Source organism: Gossypium raimondii, chromosome 9, assembly GCF_025698545.1.
Source record: "Gossypium raimondii isolate GPD5lz chromosome 9, ASM2569854v1, whole genome shotgun sequence".
NCBI lineage: Eukaryota > Viridiplantae > Streptophyta > Magnoliopsida > Malvales > Malvaceae > Gossypium > Gossypium raimondii.
This window is the reverse complement of record NC_068573.1, coordinates 32,513,274-32,535,511: the sequence shown is the minus strand read 5'-3', so window position 1 is coordinate 32,535,511 and position 22,238 is coordinate 32,513,274. Positions and strand designations below refer to the sequence as shown.

The 22,238-nt window shown below is 31.5% G+C and overlaps 3 protein-coding genes across 13 annotated transcripts; all 3 read left to right on the top strand.

Moving 5' to 3' along the window:
- Positions 1-4,930: 4,930 nt before the first annotated feature.
- On the top strand, positions 4,931-6,232 carry LOC105799067 (uncharacterized). Its single transcript, XM_052620752.1, has 3 exons — positions 4,931-5,182; positions 5,807-5,947; positions 6,052-6,232. The coding sequence occupies exons 1-3, from the start codon at positions 5,015-5,017 to the stop codon at positions 6,217-6,219; spliced, it is 477 nt and encodes a 158-aa protein (XP_052476712.1). The 5' UTR covers positions 4,931-5,014; the 3' UTR covers positions 6,220-6,232.
- Positions 6,233-7,631: 1,399 nt separating this feature from the next.
- On the top strand, positions 7,632-15,345 carry LOC105799065 (uncharacterized). 11 transcript variants are annotated; one of them, XR_008188983.1, is made up of 16 exons: positions 7,647-7,724; positions 8,201-8,249; positions 8,824-9,007; positions 9,974-10,158; positions 10,239-10,427; positions 10,590-10,849; positions 10,971-11,050; positions 11,223-11,290; positions 12,335-12,653; positions 12,985-13,097; positions 13,192-13,257; positions 14,061-14,151; positions 14,238-14,305; positions 14,413-14,587; positions 14,878-14,915; positions 15,075-15,178. XR_008188983.1 is itself a non-coding variant. In XM_012629420.2 (16 exons), exons 3-16 carry the CDS (start codon positions 8,905-8,907, stop codon positions 15,253-15,255), a joined length of 1,584 nt encoding a protein of 527 aa, XP_012484874.1. In that variant the 5' UTR covers positions 7,648-7,724; positions 8,201-8,249; positions 8,824-8,904; the 3' UTR covers positions 15,256-15,345. The 11 variants fall into 11 exon arrangements, 9 of the variants coding, with proteins under 9 accessions (XP_052477379.1, XP_052477380.1, XP_012484874.1 ...); XM_012629420.2 differs by lacking the exon at positions 14,413-14,587 and adding an exon at positions 10,850-10,887 and having other exon boundaries at positions 7,648-7,724; positions 10,239-10,320; positions 10,590-10,741; positions 15,075-15,345; XM_052621419.1 differs by lacking the exon at positions 14,413-14,587 and having other exon boundaries at positions 7,632-7,724; positions 8,886-9,007; positions 15,075-15,345.
- Positions 15,346-19,228: 3,883 nt separating this feature from the next.
- Positions 19,229-20,118, top strand: LOC105797906 (ethylene-responsive transcription factor TINY). Its single transcript, XM_012627784.2, has one exon. It carries the CDS (start codon positions 19,241-19,243, stop codon positions 19,970-19,972), a length of 732 nt encoding a protein of 243 aa, XP_012483238.2. The 5' UTR covers positions 19,229-19,240; the 3' UTR covers positions 19,973-20,118.
- The last annotated feature ends 2,120 nt before the right edge of the window (positions 20,119-22,238 follow it).

The window sequence follows — 22,238 nt, the reverse complement described above, 5'->3', positions numbered from 1 at the left end:
CCTCGTCTCAAATGCTGTCTCAGTACGAAAATCTTAATCTAAATTATGATTTTGAGTTTTCTTTCTTCATTAATTTATGATAATGGAGTCCATTATGCAACAATCTTTGATTGTTTTTTTTTTTTGTGATTTTTATTTATAGGATGTTGGTGGGAATTGGAGTGTTGGAGCTTTAGCATAGTTGATCGACATCATTGGACTTGTTACTATTTATTCTTTTGCCAATCGTGTCACTAGTACGGTTGATTTCAATGTTTCATACTATTCAACAGCTACTATTCAAGTTAAGAGTTTCTTGTTTACTTGTGGAGTGTTTCTTTTGGGGTAAATATATATATTGGTATCTAAACTTTTTTCCTTTCAATAAAATCAAAGCTGTTTGATTGAAAGTAGTAGATCATTTGATTGTTTTAGGAACATGTGGAGATAGAATCAAAGGTTGGTGTAAATAGAGGAAAGCTCATGCATGTGGCGGTTGAAGTTAGAAGGAAAGGAAATGGTGAAGTCATTGCGGTAGGAAATCTATGGATGGCTATAAATAAACTCACTCCTCAAGTGAGTAATCTTTAACAACTTAAATAAACCATGCTAATTAAGATGTGTTAAATATGGTTATCATCATCTCTTGGAAATCTATTTAACATGTACTTTTCATTTGAATCTAGGGCTAAAATGAAACAATTTATATTGTAACACTTAAAATAGAAAGTGTGTTCAAATCTCATTATATGTAATTTTTTTAGGGTTTGGAAAGAGTTTAAGATAAATTATTAGTGTTTTGGTTTTATTTGGTTAAATTTGAAGAATTATAAATGTGTATTAACTCGAAACAATGTTTAAGTTTTCGTGAATGAATTGGAATGAAATTTGGAGTTTGAAGGTGCCTAGTAAGATGTTATTGTTCAAAATACAATTTTTACTAGGCATAACCTATGTCTAAGTTCAAGCGTTAAGAGCTAGCATTGAATTATAATTTTTTTGGGGGAAGCCAAGATAATTTTATCATTATACTAATTTATAATTTTATAATTTTCCTAAGAATTTAAAAGTAATTTTTATCATTTTGGGATCACTCAGGGCTAAGTTCATTCGGATTCGAGGGTTAATGTTGAATTGTGTCATATATGTAACACCCCTTGCCTGACCCAATCGTCGGGTCCGAGCTACAAGATGCTATATTCGTTGCCGGAGTAACTACAGAGGATTATACACCATTCGATCATTCATACATGTAAATATGTATTAACCACATTCATAATATGCTACACAATCGTTTTTGGGTCTTACACAAGCTTAAGAAAGCTCTTTTGCCAAGCCGAGTATGAATTAGGACCAAAATGTAAAGTTCTAAAACTCTTAGGCCAACATCGTGACTTCATAATCTCCTTGTCGCAACGTCGCCAAACAGAGAGTTACATCATGACGAGATGTATATCCACGTCGCGACATCACTCACTTCCAAATGATGTTGCGACATCGGGGACTCGAGGTCACGATGTTGTCTCTATTTTTGGCAAAATGCACATTTGATACCTAATTCAAGTGTTTCCAAACATGTACAACCTATCATCATATCCATTCATATATCAATTCCACCTATACCAAAATGTGATAAAACAAACCAAAACAAGTCTATAACATTTTAACCAACCATTAACATAACATTCAATCTATAATCATTATTTAAGTTCAATTCATTCCTTTATCCACCTAACCAAATCAAACCAAGCCAAACACATATACTAAGCTACACATATTATACATATCATGATCAACCATCAAGATTTACCATTTCCTAATCATTCACCAACTTATCAACCTTAACCACTTCAATATATAACTTTGAACCTACTAGACTCAAATATGTTCTTGATCATTCTTTTTCTTAACATCAAATGTTACCAATTCAAGCATCAACTATGCCTAACATCCAAAATCAACATTTACATTTGTATTACATAACTCACAACTAAAAATGACCATTTGTCAAAAAGGGTCCCTTACCTTATACTAGTTAAGAGAGAGTCTTAGAACTCTAAAATTTAAATAATGACTTAAATTTATTGTTGTCAATCAACCAATATGAATAAAAGACATAAAGCTAAAGAAATTAAAACAAGCACTCTTTAGATAATAATAATAATAATAATAATAATAATAATAATAATAACAACATGTGAAGATATTTCATTTTCCTTCCTTCCTCTTGATTTTGTGCCTTATCATTAGGATATTTTATCTCTACCAAATATTTTTATATTTGTGCTTGAATGATCACAATTTATTAATAATATTTAATATTTTTATAATTTTTAACGTTCCTATTTTTGTCAATAATTTCAATGATTTTTCATATTTTTATAATATATTAGTAGTATTTTATAATGCTAGATACTTTCTTTCATATTTTTATATATATATTTTTATAGTTTTATAGTTTTCTAATTTTTTTCTAATTTTTAGGTTTAAATAATTAAAAATTAATTAAACCCTCACATCAATATTTTTCCATATTAAACACCATGTCAGTCGTCATACCTTCACTTAATGGTCTGTCATAAGATTCAACCGAAAACTATATTTCAAGAGCCCAATTATTTGCTTTCTTTTGATTAGGGGTTAAATTGATAGAAACTTTTATTAGGCTTGATTAGTTTTTTAATTATTTTATGAGAATTTTTTAACATTTAAACCTTTTTTAAATAATAATAACTTGTATTATATTGATTTTGCACGTTCTTATATTGGTTCATCTGCTCTTAATGTGTTTTCCTATTATGCTATGTATTATCTATACTATCTATATACTATATATAATGTTCTTGATTGAGTTGGTGTCACGAGTTAATTGGACATAGACTCAATCAAGAAATGACTAAAATATTTTTCCTTTCATAAAGTAATAAATATATTTTGGAGGATGTTTTATCTTTTTATATTTAGAATTTATATAAAAACTATAAAAATCAATGTAAATATATAGTAGGATTATTCTCAATATTATATAGAGAGAAAGAGAGAAGGATTCGATCTGAGTAGGATTCAAACACAAGCCATTAAAAATTTCAAAGTTTCTAATTAATCAATTCAACCAAACTCTCATTTTTTTTAATGATTGGAGGATAGGGAATGGGTCTGCTTAGAATTGAACCAAAGCTCTCATGCCTACAACACAATATTCTTGCCACTAGGTCAAAAAGTTGTTGGCACAACTCTCACTTGTTTTCATATGAAATTGTTAGACACATATTTATTATATAATTTTTTTGCCCAAATCGTGGTTGTACCATAATCTATTTGGGTAAGGTACACCCAAGGTTGCTCAATTATTAGTAAGTTTACACTTTCATCACTTAATTTTAAAAAAGTTACAACTAGTCACTCAACTATTCGAAAATTATAAATTGATCACTGTCCCATTAAGTTCCTAATGGACATCAAATGTGAGGACTGGTAATTTTATAATTTGATCACTCAACTATTAGTAAGTTAACAATTTTGTCACTCAATTTCAAAAAAATTACAAGTTGGTCACTGAACTTTTAGTAGGTTTACAAGTTTACACTTTGGAATTTCAATTTTTGCACCATTACTCCCTAACTCGATTATCCAACACTATCAACAACTTACAACCACAATAAAAACAAACAAAAATACAAATAAAAAGGAGGAAACCATCATGTCAACAAGCTTGAAACAAGATTTGCTAAAGCAAAGAGATAAAATAAAACCAGGGAAAAGAGAATCAAAATATCAAGAAAAAGGAGACTCAAATGTACTAGATTCAGTCAAGAGTTAGTCTAAGAGTTCTAGGCAATAAAGGCTCAATCTAAAAGGTCAAGGAGAAAGTCTCACTAAGAAGAGGAACATATCAGAGTCAGGCAACCATCTAACAACAGTGAACGAAGATCGGAGAGCTTCAAGTTTAAATCTACAGGGTTAACCATTTCAAGGAAAATTAAACCGTAAAGTTGAAAGAGGAGGGAAAAAGCTCTAATTCAATGTGTTTCTTTGTTGAATGAGGAGGTCAGACGGTGGTGAGGTTATTGGAGTACAACGGCGAATGAGGTCCCTAAAACTCTCAAACAATTTAGTTACTAATTTGTAACTCTTTTTCTTTAAATCAAGTGACCCAATTGTAAGCTTATTAATAGTTTAGTGACCTTGGATGTAATTTACCCCATAATGAATAGTGAGTTAACAGTGATAAATTTAACATTTTTAGTAACTTAACCACCTAGTGACTTAAATAAAAACTTTCAAATAATTTAATGACCAATTTGTAACTTTTAAAATTGAGTTACCAAAATGTAAAGTTAATAATAGTTGGATAACCCTGGTTATAGTTTACCCAATTTATTTTTATATTACTTTTGTTTCGTGTGACTATTTTCAGATTAATGTCAAACTTTTCATACTATTCAGTGGTCATGTTAGCATCATAAAATAAAATAAAATAAACCCAATTATGTTAGCTTCATTGGTACATTAAAAGTTTATCTAAAAAAAAAGTAAAAATAGGGTTATGCAATGGGTTGGTTGTACGGTTTTAAATGAATCGAGATTAATTCATATGCATTTGTTTAAGTTAGGTGAACATGTTTGTAATTATATAATTGAACATTTATAAATAATATTAAATTTTTAGATATAAAATAATAGAATATAAGTATTAATAATTATATTATAAATAAATAAAATAAGCACATAAATTAATAATTATATTATAATTGAATAATGTCAACTAAATATTGATTTAATTGATATTAATATTGTTATTAGTGTAAAAAGATATTTTATTTAAAGGGGCTTAAATCTCTAAAAGAATTTCTTCTACTCGAAACATCAGCATTTGCGAACGAAAGAAGATACGGCAGCAAATACCATAAGAAATGGAAGACAACAAAGAAACCTTGAAACCATCGCAAAAAGGGAAATAAATAAGGACAACACCCCATTATTGCAAAAAGGGAAACAGCACAAGCATCTATCTGAGACAAGTTGGAAAAGATATATGGAAATGGAAAATGATTCCGTACAGAAATCCCTTGTATGGCTTCATGCTGTTCTTCAATCTAAAATAGGCCATGGATTAGAAGCCACAGTCCTCCAAGGACTGCAAATCACCCATGCCGAAAAGGGTTTAATGCGATTCGATTTCGTCATTCCAAATGTTGTCTCGGTATGAAAAATTTTAATCCAAACTATAAGTATTTTGGGTTTTTTTTTTCATTCAATTCTAACCAATACCGGTTAAAACTGTTTGATTAAATTCAATTACTAATTTTGCATACAGTTGTAGATTTGATTTAATCTTTCTAAAAACTCTAAAGATTTAAGCTAATATATTGGTGAAATTGCATTTTAGTTCTTATCAAAATATATAACCTAGTTTCAGCCTCTCATAAAAATTTTAGTTTCACCCATGTCCATATTCTCCAATTAGATCATTCTTATACTTTTATAATTTTAAAATTTCCATATTGATGCAAATGATGATTGTTAATCCATTTATTAGATTTTTAGTGAGTAATATGTGGAAAGAACAAACTGACATGAAATTACATATAGGATAGTATATTTGGAGAATCAAATTTTGGAAATATCAAAACTTAATGAATTGAACAACTATCATTTGGTAAGAATTAAAATTTTAAAATTTGAAAAGCACGTCGGTTAAATCCACAACTTTTACAAAGTACAAAGACTAATAGTAGAATTTAACCTTAAATTTATGATAATAGACTCCATTATGCTTCTTCTTCTTCTTCTTTTTTTTTTTTTTTTTTTTTGTATTTTGGTTTAGGATGTTGATGGAAATTGGCATGTTGGAGCTTTAGCAACTATGCTCGACCTCATCGGACCCGTTACTACTTTCTCTTTTGTCAATCGTGTTATTAGTACAGTTGATTTCAACGTTTCATATTATTCAACAGCTAAGATTCAAGTTAAGAAATTTTTCTGTTTAATCATGGGGTGTTGCTTTTTCATTCTTTAAATAAATTCAAAGGTGTTTTGATGGATAATTGCAAAATTATTTGATTGTTTTAGGAAAATGTGGAGATAGAATCAAAGGTAATTGCAAATAGAGGAAACCTCATACATGTGGTGGTTGAAGTTAGAAGGAAAGGAAATGGAGAGGTAATTGCTGTAGGAAAATTGTGGATGGCTTCAGATAAACGCACTGTTGCTGAAGTGAGTAATGCTCGACAACTTTGACCTGAAATTATAATTAACTGTATAAGTTTTCATTTTCGTAACTGAAGTGAAAGTAAATTTGGAGTTTGAAGCTATCTATTAAGATGAAAGTTTTCTTATAGAAAGCATGCTCAAGTGCAGTTCTTACTACCCTTAACCTATGGCTATGTTATTTGGATTTGAAAGTGAATGTAAAATACAACTATGATATGCTTAATGTTTAGCTTATATGAGATTAAAGATGAAAGTTTTCTTATAGAAAGTATGTTGAAATGCACTTTAAAATAAAATTGCACCCAATTGTTGTTAACTTGACATTTTATTTGAACTCATCCGCAATTACATTAGTCAAGAAATTGTCGAATTGCCTCTAAAACCATGCAAATTTCACCCTTTTCCTATCAAAATTCCTCTCGTCCTCGAGGAATATGCCTAACAATGTGGTGAGTACTTCCAACATCAGGGATGAAATCTCTATCATTTCCACCTTACTGTCAATCACATAACCCGTTAATAGCTCTACATTTTCCAATGTTATCGTACATTTGTTGCATGAAAAATTAAAAGTACAGATCTCAAGCCTCCATCCTTCAACTATTGTAAAAATAAACTTCGATATGCATAGGAACTTGTTCATTTTAGTAAGTGTATATAAATGAGCCCTTCGTAAATGTAAGATGGTTTAAGGGTCCAACACACCTAAAGTGTAATTAAAATAGGGTGAGACAATTCGATTATTTGTGAAAAACAATATTTATTGATAATAAACTAATTTTACCAATTGTGTTGCAATGAAAGCTCAATAATGTAATTTTAAGATTTGGAAGTTTGGTTAAATTTGAGTTTAAGGATTTGGTAGATAAGTTTAGGGATTATGGTAGGGAAATTTAAGAGTTTGTGTGAGAAATAAAGAATGCAAAGTGTATTTATAAGGGATTTCGATATTCATGAATGTTGAGGTTAGTCAAGTCAAATACATTAATTCAATCAGTTAAAAATATTAAATTTGGTCAACTAAATTTTAATATTTATGTGTGCTTGAGATCCTTTTCGTTTATCTATCCATTTCCTAAGAGATCCGAAAAATATAAAGCATTAATCGTCAAATTAATTTCGACATCCATAAGTGTCAAAATCATATAATAAAAATACATTTTTGATAAATAATTTTGGAAGATGTTAGGAAAAGTTTTGCAATATTTAAATAAAACTCTTATTATATTAGTATATAAAATAAAATTAATAATTTCTTGTTATTTAGGAGTTTTTTTTATATTATACATTTAAAAACTAAAAATTTTATTTAAGGATGGAATTATCCATTTAATTGAGTAAATTTAGTTTGAATCTTGAGCGAGATTAGTTATCAGTAGAATCCACTCAATTTTACTTAAATTAGTAAAAAATTCCAAATAATGAAAATAATATTATTTAAATTTAGTTATAGATTTAATACCGAATAATTAGAAGGTATGAATTTTTCATTAAAATAACTGGAATGTGCTAGATTTTAGGTCTCTCTTCAGGTACGCTTCTTTTACTTCAAACCCTGTGTTTGGTTACCGAGAAACTGATACAAACCATGAATAGAAAATTAATAAATAAGACTTGGTATAACTAGTAAAGAAGCCTCTCTTCAAACACCAAAAGGAGGTAATTTTCACATGAAATTGTTTATATCAAAATAAATTAAATGAAAATAGAATTGGGATTTTCATTTTGCAAAGGTTTTGATTGAAAATCTTTATATTTTTTCCTCTATTTCTCTATTTTTTGTTAACAGTTTATTAAAATTATCTCAAATTAAAGCTTTTTGTTTTTTTTTGTTTTAGACTATTGGACATTGAAATTAAGTCTAAACAATTTAAGAGAAACACCAAAATGAACTAATTGATGCAATCAAAGCGTTTACATTCTGAGAAGGGGAAAAAAAAGCTTTCCTTTTTCTTTTTCTTTTTTTTTTTGAAATAATACGTTAATTTTGCTGTTATTATCTCTGCAGAATTGATGATTTGTTGAAGTTAACAAATGCTTATGTTAAATTGAAGCTGGTAAGTTACTTTCAGATTCTGACCTCAAAGAATTTGTGTTAAGATTACCCTTTCCCCCTTTAAGCATTGGTTTTTAAATTATTGTAACTATTAATGTAAAGAACTGCAATCAATCTTCTTAGTGAAAACCGCTTATTGGAAAGCATTTATAACTTGAATACTGGTATGTTCTTCATTTGATTGTTCCATTCGTATAGGCATCATTTGAGAGAAAACAAAATATTTGTGTACCTTTATCTTATACAGTAATAATAAAGTAGCTAAGAAGCCTTATATTAAATTTTCCTTGTGTGGTGTTCACTCAAAATGGTGACTTTAGTAGTCCATCAAGTTCTTTGTGCAGGCTCTTTTTTTGATATTTCCAGTTTCAGCAATGTGATTCTTGTTCTTGTTTCTTCCCTAGTACTTTAGGTTGATCTTTGGTCTAGGCTTGTTCATTCGGTTGAAACTACTTGTAGGGATTATATGTGGCCATATTGAATTTGGAAAATTAAAGAATTCTCAATATCTTTTCTCTGCAATTAATGGTCTAATTTGTGATGTGTTACACCATTGTTGTTTCCTAATGCTGTAGAACAAGCAAAGGTTCCTTAATGTAGTACCAACTCATTTACAAGGGTGTTGTTCGTATCATAGTTTGAACCTTGGTTTGAGGATGGGTGGGGCAAAAGCCAAGTCTGGTGCCATGGACAAGGAGAAGAAAAAGAAAGGTACTCTCATATGGAGACCGGTTTGTACTCAAGATAGTTCCCTCAAAGGTATGTTTTTGTTTGTGAACTTACATCTTCCTTTTTCAAAGAAGTCTTCAATGTGACTTGAGTTTAGGCTTTAACCTTGTTCCACAGTTCTTTTTGAATGATATATTGGCCTGAATAATGGTATTTTAGAGGTTGAGTTATACGATTCGTCTCTATACTTAAAGGAATGTTGCGGATTTAGTCTTTGTAAATTTGTTTGGATGAATTCAGTCCCTAAACTTTTACGGATTTTAAAAGGTTACTCTACTCGTTAACACTGTCAAGCTTTTTCTAATAGTAGTGCTTATGTGGCCATTGGCTATGGTGGCACGGAATTGACTTTGATAATGCGGATGACTTGGCATTTTTGCCACATGGAATTTATGTGATCTAAGTGACGAATTCTTATAGATTCATTCATATGAATCAAATTACTTAAACTTTTATAGATTGTAAAATCCTATGTTACTCTGGACTTGGGTGTGTTTGATATAGATATGTGTCTAAGACAGATATATTCAATCTTTTTAAGTTTTTCCATATATTTGGAGAGCCATATTATCTACCATGTTCTTGACGTCAACACCATGTCAAAATGACTAAAAGGAAATCCTAATACCATTACTAATTCGACTGATTTTAAAAGCACATAGTTTAGGGACTCAATCTATCCAAATGAAGCTATAGGGTACTAAATTTTCAACTTTGTCTAATTAGGAGGACCGATAGTAGAATATGACCTATTTTGACATGTTTGTAATGCTTAAGTTGAGCTAAATTTCTTATCAGTTTCCGCATTTAGTAAAGATTTCAAACCTTTTACCTTTGTTGCTAATTGGGTTGCTGCATATAGTTCCTACAATCCAAGTATCTAACAATTTGGGAGCACTATATTACCTTGCTGCAGATTGGTTTTGGCAGTCGGATCTTTGTTGGTGCGAGTCATATTTTATGTTGCCTGTAAAGTCTTTTATGATAATTTTACAGAGCCTGTGATAAAGGATGCGACTGTCGGGTTAGAAAGTGATTGTCAAATGCAAAAATCAAATGACAAGGTAATTGAAGTTACAAATGCCATTGTCAATTCTAAAGCCTTGGAGGATGATATTGAAGATGAAGCAATGAAAGAAAAGCCGGAGCTTTCAGCTATAAAGCATTCACTTTCCATTCAAGTAAATTTTAATTGTTTAACCTTTCAATAATTCTCTTTCCTTTCTGTTTACACATTACAGTTTGTTGAGCCTTGTTGTAGAATAAGGGTGGGTCAACTCTTTCGGGAGAAGTCTTCGAAGTGTCGTCTGTCGGGCAGTCAACCGGACCCCCAATAACTGAAGGTATTGTCCCCGTGTTGGAGTTTTGTCCCCAGTCTCCACAAAGAACTGTGTCCGGTTCACAGAAGGGAATGCCTCAATTGGTGGTACCTACAAAACTCGGGAGAAGTGTTAGTATAGGGTGTGAGCATGATTATGTAAACAATGCGTGAGGGGGGCTCGAACCACCAACCTAAGGCTTATAAGCCTCAAGTTGGTGGTTTGAGTAGCTTGCACTCAACTAACTAATTATTCTCACGCACATTACTAACACCCTCTACTGAGTCTTGCAGGTACCACCAACCGAAACGTCCACCTCCATGAACCATACACGGCTCTCTGCAAAGGTTGGAGACAAAAACCCGACACAAGAACAACATCTTCAGTTGTTAGAGATCCAGTCGACTGCTCAGGAGACGACACTTTCAAAACTTCTCCCAAAAAAGTCGACCCACCCTCAACACAGCTTTCTGTTTTCTTGCTGCAGTGCTTGGTTTAACTTTCTCTCATGCATGATGCTGATATCTACTGTTTTTTTGTGCTTAATATGCAGGTTGGTGCATCTGTAATTCGATTTGTTAAAGGGAAAGCGTATGAAACTCGGCATCCAAAAATCTCAAATCTTTAGTTACATTTTTAATTACTTATTTATTTTTTAATGATATCCTATGCAGGGGATCTACAAAGGAAAAGATTGAAAAGGAGACGGGGGTTCAGATAATCCTTCCATCATCTAAGCAGAATGATTCCATTAGTAAGAATTTTGTTATCCTCTAAAAACATCTCCTTTTTCTTCATTGTGTTCATGGAATATTGTGTTATCACTAATGTTAGAGTTATCTGGTTTTAAAGGCTTCACACATTTTTTTATGATATATGTAAGTAAAGCTATCTTGGAGCTTGGGTTGAATGTTTATTGCTTGCAGTCATTGAAGGCACTTCAGCTGATAGTGTAGCTAAAGCTTCAGAAGAGATACAACGTGTAATTGATGAGGTAAGTTGGCTATGTTGCTGTATATTATAATGCTATTATTAAAATATTTGGTTCCAATAGATGGAAATGATGTTCTTGTGATCAATATATTGTTTAAGAAAAATCTAGTGTTAAAGAAAGAACTGCCATGAAATAAATTCTTATTATAACTAGCTATGTTACTGTGACTCGGGTATGTCGGATAATGGTATGTGTCAAACATGAGTATATTCGTCTTTTTTTTGTTTCTCTTTCATATGTTTGGAGGTTTCTAGGAAGGTCATATTTATATACTCTAGTTTGAAGATGTGCCAAACATGAATACTTTAAAATATTGAGAAGTCTGAACAACATATATAACTACCCTACATACACTTCCATTTTCTAAAGATGCTTTTAGTTTTTGGGGTTTATTTGCATAGTCTACTTTTCAATTCTATCCTCAATTTTCTCTCAACCACCCACCCTTTGGATTTTCATTTATCTGTTGTCTTTTTCTTTTGGTGAAATTCTGCTATTAGTCAGTATACTTTACAAAAGTTGAGAATTTAGTCCTTGTACTTTAATTTGGTCATTCTTAATCCATGTACTTTTCGAATTATAAAATTTCAGTTTTCACCAAACGACAACTATTAAATTCATTAATTTAAGTTTTGCTATTTCCAAATCTGATGCGACAAATATTTTATCATATATATAATGCCATGTCAGCTTGTTATTTCTACATATTACTCATTATAAATCCAATTAATGGATTAACATCTGTCATTTGCATCATGAATGGAATTTTAAAACTCAAAAAGTGTAAGAACTTAGAATGATCCAATTGGAGAATATGAACTAAATCTACAATTGTACGCATAGTATAGACCCAGTAATTGAATTTAACCACATGGATTTGATTGCTACTGTTTGGGTTAGGATTAAAATTTCAAATTTTGAAAAGTACAAAGACTAAAATTGATCAAATTAAATTATAAGGACTAAATCCATAACTTTTACAAAGTACAATGACTAATAGCGGAATTTAACCTTTTCATTTTGGGGTTGGTGTCCATATTACAGGCTGTTAAAACTACAAGTTTTGACTACTCTCACTTCGTATCACTTCCATTGGCTATACATCCGGAGTTGGTTAGCAAGCTCGTAGGCTTTCAGAACTCCATATTGGGAAGTAGTGATGCTTGCATAGATGAAAATCCAGACGGCAACTCAGATGGAGATAATTCTGAAGATAGTGCTCAAGAGCAGCAGTTAGGTAACATTTCAGTTGAGCTAGAAGTTGCGGACGATGAGGAAAGTGTTAAGGTGGATGTAAGTGTCAGACCTCTTGATAGTAATGCACCTAAAGAAAATGAAGAACCAAAGTCTTCTAATAAATCAGGCAAGTGAACAACCTGGTCCGTTGATGCTTTGCTTGCTTTTTATATTCCATGTGAATAAAGTAATCTGCCTTTGCAAAAGGGAATCCCAAAATTTAGGGGTTGTAAGCCACACATGCTACAACCTGGTTTCACTTGCAACTGCCAAAAGTATTAATGTTGTTTATTAAGTTGCAATGCCATGTCGTGTAATTATGAGGTCTAAAGTGGTAATAAGCTTGCATTCAATTCCTATAATGTATTAATCATCCCAACTTTGGGGAGTGTATTATCGTTTGATGGCTTCTTTTGGAGTTGGAACAAACCTTGTTGATGTAATATGCCACTTGACAGACTTGAAAATTGGAAAGTCCGTATTTATTAAACCTCAAACATTTCACTTGACGGTGCTCATGTTGAAGCTGTGGAACCAAAAAAGAGTTGATTTAGCAGCTCAAGTGTTGAAGGTAAATTCTCTAGAATTGGATCATCGGTTTTCTATATTAGCTGGTTATTGATTGCTTAATTTTATATTTATAATATTTTTGTTTTTCTACCCAGAGTACCTCCTCAAGAGTGTTGGATGCATTGGATAATCGACCTGTATTTGTAAGACTGAAGGGTCTGGTAAGTTAATCTTAGATGCATGGTTGTTGAAATTGGACCGAACCGATTGGATTCGGAACCAGCTAGTATATTGCTTCGGAGTAAGAGAGAAAACCGGTTGAACTAAGAATCCCAGACCAGATGAACAGCAAAAAAACCAGTTTTACCGTTTTTCTTATATTTTTGCTTAGATGGCTTAGTGGTCATCTCTCTGATAAAAGGTCCAAGGTTCAACCCCCCTCGGATTGAATGGGAGAATCCTAGGTAAAAGTACCATGAAGGTCTTTGTATTAAGAGTCAGATTACATTTTGTCTCCTTAACTCAAAAAACGGACAAATTACTCCCTGTACGTTAGATCAAAGAGCAAATTGGTAACTTCCTTTCTGTTAAAAATTTTATCCAATTTTACTGTAAAAAACTGACATAGCTAACAGAAAAACCAACAAGTTAAACGTGGCATGTCATGTGTACCTTACTCTTAACATACAGGGACTAGTTTTTAACAATAGAAATAGATTCAACTTTTACCAGAAGAACCGATTTGCTCTTTAATCTAATGTATAGAGACTAATTTGTTCATTTTTTACATAGAGGGAGTCAAATACAAGCTGACTCCTAATACAAGGGCTTTTATGATACTTTTACTGATGAACCTAAGAATGCAGAAAATAAAAATTTTGTTGCTAAGTTTCCAACAAGCTAACGTCTTCTTTTTCGAAGTTTGTTGCTAAGTTTCATTCATTTTGCTTTATGTTTTAGGGTCATTGTATAAGACACACATGTACACACACTTCTTCAGGTTCGGATCTTTCTGTCTCTGCAGGATTTAATGAGAGGCTCTTTGGCTAAAGCCCAAGTCGTCTATGCTCCTGCAGAAGAAATTGATAGTGAAAATCGACTTTTACATGCCTGCAGTATCCTATTTTCATTGAACTTTGAGTGTTTTTTTCTTCTTTTTGCTGCATTAATATTCTGTTTCAAATTCCTTGATATTTCATAGAAATTATGATTGATGCTTTTGTTGAGGCTGGGCTTGTTATTGATAAAGATGCTAAGAGTGAGTTAAAGGTAAGACCTTTTGATCTTTTGTGTTTTATTCTTTTGTCCTGCCATATGAAATGCTTATTTCTTTGAATTGTTCACCCTCTTTCTATGTTGTTCGGACTCGGTGTCAGTGTCAAACACGAGTATGTTCAATATTTCTGAGAATCTTTGTAGGAATCGGGTACTTCCCAAAGAAATTAAGAGTTAGAACAATATAGCCTCTTCGTCCTCTCGGGAAGTCTATATGTCAATGATGCTTATTCTTGGAATAAGGAATGGCCAATTTTCATGAGCCCTCGATCCCATGTAAATGACTTCTCTCTAGAAAGCTTCGGTTTTTGTCTTTCTTCAAAAGTTTCATATATATTTGGAGCGTCCTCAAACTTACATCCGAGTATACGTCAAACATAAGTTTCAGAAACAATTGCTGAAAGAAAATGAAGAGTCTGCGTAGTTTTGATAGATAATGAGAAGGATCTTTCATATGCGGAACTAGATATTTAAACACTTCAGCTCAATTTAGTTATTCCGTTTAGTTCATTTTCTTTTCTTTCCTTTCGGTCTCGAGACTAATATCTTCGCTTGGTATGTTTCAGTTGCATGCCACCGTGATGAATGCAAGGCACAGGAAAAGGTTCCACCCTACTTCCTTATTTATTGTTAGACATATATATACATTGTAATTCCGGCACGGTACGAGTACGGTTGCCATGTGTTGGTCCTAGTCTGTGATCCATATCTTAATCCTTTCTTATTTTCCGCTTAACACACATTTGGGGTTGTAACTGTTCAGGGGAAAGAAGGGACGGTTCAGTTCATTCAACGCACGAGCCATTTTCGAGCATTTTGGATCTGAGGAATGGGGTGAGTATCTAATCCGTGAAGCTCATCTTTCACAAAGGTTCAAGTATGATGAGAATGGTTATTATCATTGTTGTGCTTCAATACCTTTTCCTGAAAACATTTCAAGTTAACTCACTGATTCCCAATTATCAATAATTATATTGTAATGCAGTGTTATTGTAGTAATAATTTTTTTGGTCCGTACAGTTCTCAAGTTCAAATTTTATTGTTCACAATATATACGTCGGAGTTGACCGAAACAAACTGAAACGATTGAAATATGTCGAAATTTTGACCAAGTTGAAACCTAAGTTTGAAGGTTTAAATCACTATTAGGTGCTTAAATATGACAATAACTCTCATATCAGGGCGTAATCAGATTTAATGGTTATTATTTGAGCCATTATTGAAATTGAATTTTAAAAATGGTTAAAATACGAAATTGAGATTAATTCACAACTTATGCTTGGTACAAGATTAATAGCAAAATTTATTGACTGAGTTTTAATTTAGTCGGTATTGGTATTGTTGCCAGTGCAGGATAATATGAGTTTGAGTAGGTTAAAGTATATTTATCTTCTTTTTAAAAGTTAGGGAGGGATGATGATTAATTATAGGCTATAGCCTAAATTAACTAAGTTAGAGTCCAATGACTAAATCCAAAATTTAGAACTAAAAGAAATTTTGACCATTTAATTATTATTGAAAAATTGATGGCACACTCGGTGACCAAACTATAGTTTGAAAATTAAATTAGAATTTGAAAACTTTTATTATACTGTTTAATATTTTAAATGTGTTGGATAATTATTTCAACTTTTACTTAATATAAAATTTTCAATAAGATAAGTAATGGGGTAGTTATTTATTAATGACGAAAATATTAAGTTGATTTTATTTTATTAAAAATTAAAATAAATTATCCTTTTGTTAAAAAATGAGATAGTAAAATTATCACATTTATTTTTTATTGAAAGTTATCCAAAATAATATAAAATGAGAGTAAATTATATAAATGGTCAACCAACTATTAAATTTTTTTATTCAGTCACCTAACTTTATAAGATTACAAAATGATCACTCGACTTATTTTTTAAAATCCAAAACTGTTATATACTTAATAGTTTACTGATGTGGCTATTAACATGCCATAAAATAATTAAAAAAATATTGACCCAAATCACCCCACCCCCACACTTTCCACTCCCCCTGTCACCCCATCACGCTGGAGGTCCCAATATTTGTTCCAAAATAAGAGTTTTCTCATTGAAATCACGTCGACAACAATGACAAGTAAGAGTTTGGAAGTTTATCATTATCATCAAGCAGCAAGGAATGAAGAGACCATACCTTGAAGATAGCTCCGAACCCTCCTTCACCTATCTTGTTTTCATTGTTGATTTAATAGCTAAACCTTCAGTTAAATCTAGTTGATTTAGTCTTTACCTTCGATTTTTGATTCCTTGCCACCAAGGTAACCCATTTTCTAGAGGCAAATAATAACCAGAATCAGGAATAGAACAATGGATCCTTAATTCCCAACAATGGTCAAAGGAGAAAGCTTTTTGGAAGGCTTTACAGGTTTGAGAACTGCATTCGAACATGAAGTTGATAGTTGTTAAAAATTAATGGCAAAAAAAGAAAAAGAGAAGAGATGTGCTACCAGGCCGCTCTATTGAAATAACTGAAACAAGAGGACCATAGAGTTCAAAGGAACCATGTTTTGAGTCTTTCCCGGCCCAATATAAATGAGTTTCAAGGTCGTTCCCCTTGATTTCAGCTTGAAATGTCCGAGAAACATTCTTGTTAGACCGGAAGGGGAGAGTGGTGGTGGGGGGAGGGAGGGGAGAGGGACGGCCGGGTAATGTGTATTATCATTTAACTTAACAGCCAACCCGTAAGTATTTAACGGTTTTAGACTTAAAAAAAAATTATAAGTCGAATCATCATTTTATAATTTTTAAAGTCAAGTGATCTAACAAGAAAATTTTTAACAGTAAGGTGACCATTTATGTTGTTTACCCTATAAAATATTATATTAATAAGATTAAAATTAAAATTAAATAATATTTTAAAATTAATATTTACTTTTATCAAACAACATAATTATATTCAGTACTTGTATTTACTAATTTATCAAACAATTTTATAATATAAATTCAGCATTTATAAAATTTATTAGTAAAAATTTAAGTAACACTTTAAAATTGTTTCAAAATATTAGTATCACAAATCATTTTATTAGTTTAATCGTCAATTTAGGCTTGACATGGATAATGTTTAAAATACGTGAATCCAATTATAAACATGTGCATGCTTAATACGTGTTCAACTTAGATTGGACATATTAAAAACAGGCAGTGGAAATAAACTTAGGAAGCTACTTCGTTTTGTAACATATCAAAAAATAAGCAGACCATACAGTAGGTATAAATGTGTTTACAATTTGATCATGTGTTTTCAATTATGTTATATATCATATTTAAGTTGACATTTAATGTCCAAACATAATAGCTAGGTTAATAAAATGACCTAATTGATATGATATTAATACATTAGACTCAATTAAAAAGTTCTAAAATTTAGGATCCAACTTAGAATCTGAAGCATAGTTTGAATATGTGTGATGTCATCAACTCTTACTAAATATAAGATAGTAAAACATATATAATATTAATTTTATTACAATAAATATTTGTTATTAATCTCAGTATTATGTGTAGGTTGTGGATTTTGATTTTATATTTTAATTTGATGCAATAAACATATTATCACATGTGCAATGTCATGTCACTTCATATTTTCATATATTATTCACGAAAAAAAAGTCGTTAATTGATTTAACTTCTATCGCTTTGCCAAAGATTAAAATTTTAAAATTTAAAAATATAGGACTAAAATGATTCAATTGGAGAACATAGAATGTTGTGTTTAATGATACTTTTAGAAGTACTTTTAACATGAAAAGCACTTTTGAAAAAAAAGCCAAAATTTTAGTTTTTTTCTCCCAAAAATACTTTTGGTGTTTAATTATTTTTACCCTCCAACTACATGATACTTTCCTTTTTTATCTAGTGCTTAATTACAAATGTGTTAAAATTATTAATTAAAAATAAAAACTATTTTTAAAATAATACTAATGTATTAATATCTAATTATAAATATTTAATGGTTATATTTAAATATTTAAAATATAGTTTATATATTCTAATTAATTTTATAAATAATTAATATTTATTACTTAAAATATTTAAAATTTATATTTCATATAATAAAATATTAACAAGAAGTTATAATAAATTATTTTTATATTCTTACTAAAATATAATAATATTAACTAATTTGAACATTATTTAAATACATATTTGTTACTTTATAGTATCGTGTTTAAAATGAACATTTTATATCTCAAAAGTACTTTTTGACAAAGAATACTAAATACTCAAATCTTAAATAAAACTTTCTAAAAGTATTTCTCAAAAGCATTTTTCCACAACACATTTTAAAACATTTTTCAAAAGTAATGCTAAACTAGCCCTAAAAGGATAGATACCAAAAATATGTATGAATTTTGATTTTGTACTATTTTATACATAAAATTTTAATTTGATTCGATTTTCATAAATCATTAACAACATTATTGAATTAACACCATTTATGTTAATATATTGCATACATAAAAATTATATTAATCTGATATGAAAATAAATATATGTATTCATTTCTAAGTTTCATATATACATGAGTCACAATTCAAGTTTCATGTATATAATTGCATCAAATCAAAACTCATATATCAAATTACACATTGGTCCAAAGTTCTTGTATAAATTTAAGGTTTATCCCTAGACCAGATCTATAACTTTATACATAGTACAAAATTAACAATAGAATTTGATCAAATAAATTTAAGGATTGTTTGAGTCCGGACTGAAATTTTAAAATTCGAAAAATATAAAGCTAAACATACAAGTACTAATAGCAAAATTTGACCATTTACCCATCCTCCATTTCTCTCACTCCCACATCTTTCCCTCTACTTTTCTCTCTATATATTTCCACTTAGTTGAGTGCCTTTCTCACTTTTCTCAAACCCTTACTATGCTCTGCATTTCAATGGCGGAATCAAACCATTGTTCGTCATCAGAAACCGAGAGTTCCATCACCAACAATAACTCATCATCATCATCATTGAGGAAACCCAATAATCCTTCCGCCGTGGAAGTTGCAGCAACAAGCATGATCATCGACCAGGGTAAAAAAAGACCAAGGCCGAGAGATTCAAGCACCAAACACCCAATTTATAAAGGAGTCCGAATGAGGAGTTGGGGCAAATGGGTATCAGAAATCCGTCAACCCCGCAAGAAATCCCGCATTTGGCTCGGCACTTTCCGGACGGCAGAAATGGCGGCGCGTGCTCACGATGTAGCCTCTTTGACCATCAAAGGTGATTCCGCTGCACTCAACTTCCCCGACCTCGCCGAGTTGCTTCCTCGACCGGTTTCGTTATTGCCCCGTGATATTCAAGCTGCTGCAGTTAAAGCTGCTTCAATGGTGAATCTCAACCGTCCATCATCATCTTCTTCTTCTTCTTCTTTGTCGGAGTCCAGTGAAGAACCAGAGGAACTGAGTGAAATCGTCGAGTTACCCAACATAGAAGGGAATTTCGACTCGTTTTTTGACTCGGGGAACGAGTTTGTACTCATTGACTCGGTTGATGTGTGGGTGTATGATCCTTCACAAGATTTCAATGGCGGATTTTATGATCAGACATGGGATGTTACTGAGAATTTTAAACTCAACTCGGGCAGCTTTGAAACTTTTTCATCTGAGAATAATTTGCCATAAGTTGATGGGCTACTTTTTGGTTAAATTCTCGAAAAGCTCCCTGTACTATGCATTTTTGAGGGATTTAGTTGTTATTATTATGGTTTCTCTAGTTAGACTAATTTTTATACCGTTGAACAAATAGTATATATCTTTTATAGAGTTGAATAAATATTATACACTTATTTTCTAAACATATTTTCTTATATGGAAAAGTATAGTGCTCTCTACTCAAAAATTATAAAACATGGTTTAATACTCTTCATAAAGGGAAAGATTTTTTAGGCATTAATCTACTAGGGAACTTGTACTATATATCACTTCTCTTCCACTCAATCATTGCTTTCTTGTTGCCAATATTCCCCATTGTTAAAAATATGTCGCCAATTTTATCATATTCTCACCTATTTTCAATGGGTGTTATAGCGGGTAGGTAAATTTGACACTGATTATTATGAATATTAATGGAGATAAAAGTAATAGAGATGACCCAAACCTCAAACCTCTCCAACTTAGTCTAGACGTTAGGTTCGAGCCCAAAAGACTATATCGGTCACCTGGATGGCCTAGTGCAATCAGAGTTTTACAAAACAATCAAATTAAAACGTTTGTTTATCTTACAAAAATACTTAGCCTATTATTTTTAGAAAAACTCACGAGTTAACAAAAACCGATTAAGTAAAATATTTTCCTTGTAACAATGACTACTTTTGAAAGCTTAGTTAATTTTCAATTTATTTAATCTTTTAAAATTTATTTATAATCTAGTAGCGGAAAAGTGATATTCAACTTAGTTTTAATTGAGAAAAATCAGAATTATTTTGTGCATATATAGTTTTTAAACCATGTTCAATATCCTAAAATCAAATCAAATATCATGCATGCTAAATAAACCCTAAACTTAAGTCCTGTGCCACAATTTAAAATAAGATATTATAGTTCTTAAATAATAGGAGCCATAAATAATAATGGGTAAAAATAAAAATATTAATAGAACTTCAATCTGAGTCGAGCCCTCCGATTTGTCGGTTCTGCTTCCTAACCTGGTGGGTTATCTATAAAGATGTAAAATAAAACAGGGTGAGTTATGAAGCTCAGTGTAAGTTCGGTCATAAGAAAACCGAAACAAAATCGTAGGCAAAGCACGTGGGTTAGCAATTCTTATCATAATCACAATCATAAAACACTTTAGATTAACGGTTTATCATATCATCACTCCATTACACTATTTTAGAAAACAAAATTTTAAATGCACATGCTAGTGTATGACAGTGCAAGTTCAATTTATCAAAAAGGTCCTAATCAACTCCGTTACATACCTCACTTATAAGTTCCTCAGAACTCATCTATCATATCACTCCGGATTGTGGATGAACCTACTGATTTGTAGATAACTTCCACTTGTTGTGGATACACAACGTAATTACAGATAAAAGCCGCCATTAGATTTGTAAAAAAATATGGGTAAGCCACTAGTATTTTTAGAAAAAAAAATTTGCAACTAAGCTGCCACTTGGTTCGAAATATATAGTTACTGGCACTTGTTGTGAGCGCACAACATATTTACAGAATAAATAAACTGCCACTAGGTTTGTGGACAAGCCACCACTTCTTTGCAGATTAAATTGCCACTCTTCCTCCGTACAAATCATCTCGCCCCATGCAATGCAATATGACATACTTTATAATATAATAATGCAAAATCCGTAGGCATGCTTAACACTTATTTCATTCAACACTAGCAATAAACATGTTCATCATGTATTCAGTAGGGCGATAATAGTGTTATCACTCACAATCTATCAATAACACTTGACAGTAGGCATGACTAATATCACATATTTATTCATAGCACCGTAGTGATTCAGTTAATCAATATCAATAACACATTATAACAATAGCAATTCAGTCATATAATTCGTGGATTTTTGTATAAACACTAATGTAAAGATCAATTAAATGCACAAAAACTTCTAGGAATAATTCAGGGATCAAGCAGGGGCTAAAGTGAACATAACATAATTTTTTGGGCAAAACTATAAAACAGGGGCACATGGTCGTGTGGCCAAGCCGTGTGGAGGGGTTAAACGGCTGTGTGGTCAGGTCGAGTAACAAACTGTGGCCGTGCGAAACATGCAAAATTAGACTTTAGGGGAGACACGATCCTGTGAGAATAGAAATATCCTAAGGGTGCAGGGGGACATGGCCATGTGGGGGTCGTGTGGTCCACACGTGTGGCCCACACGCTCATGTGGCTGGTTGTGTGGCCCTATTCTGGGGCACGACT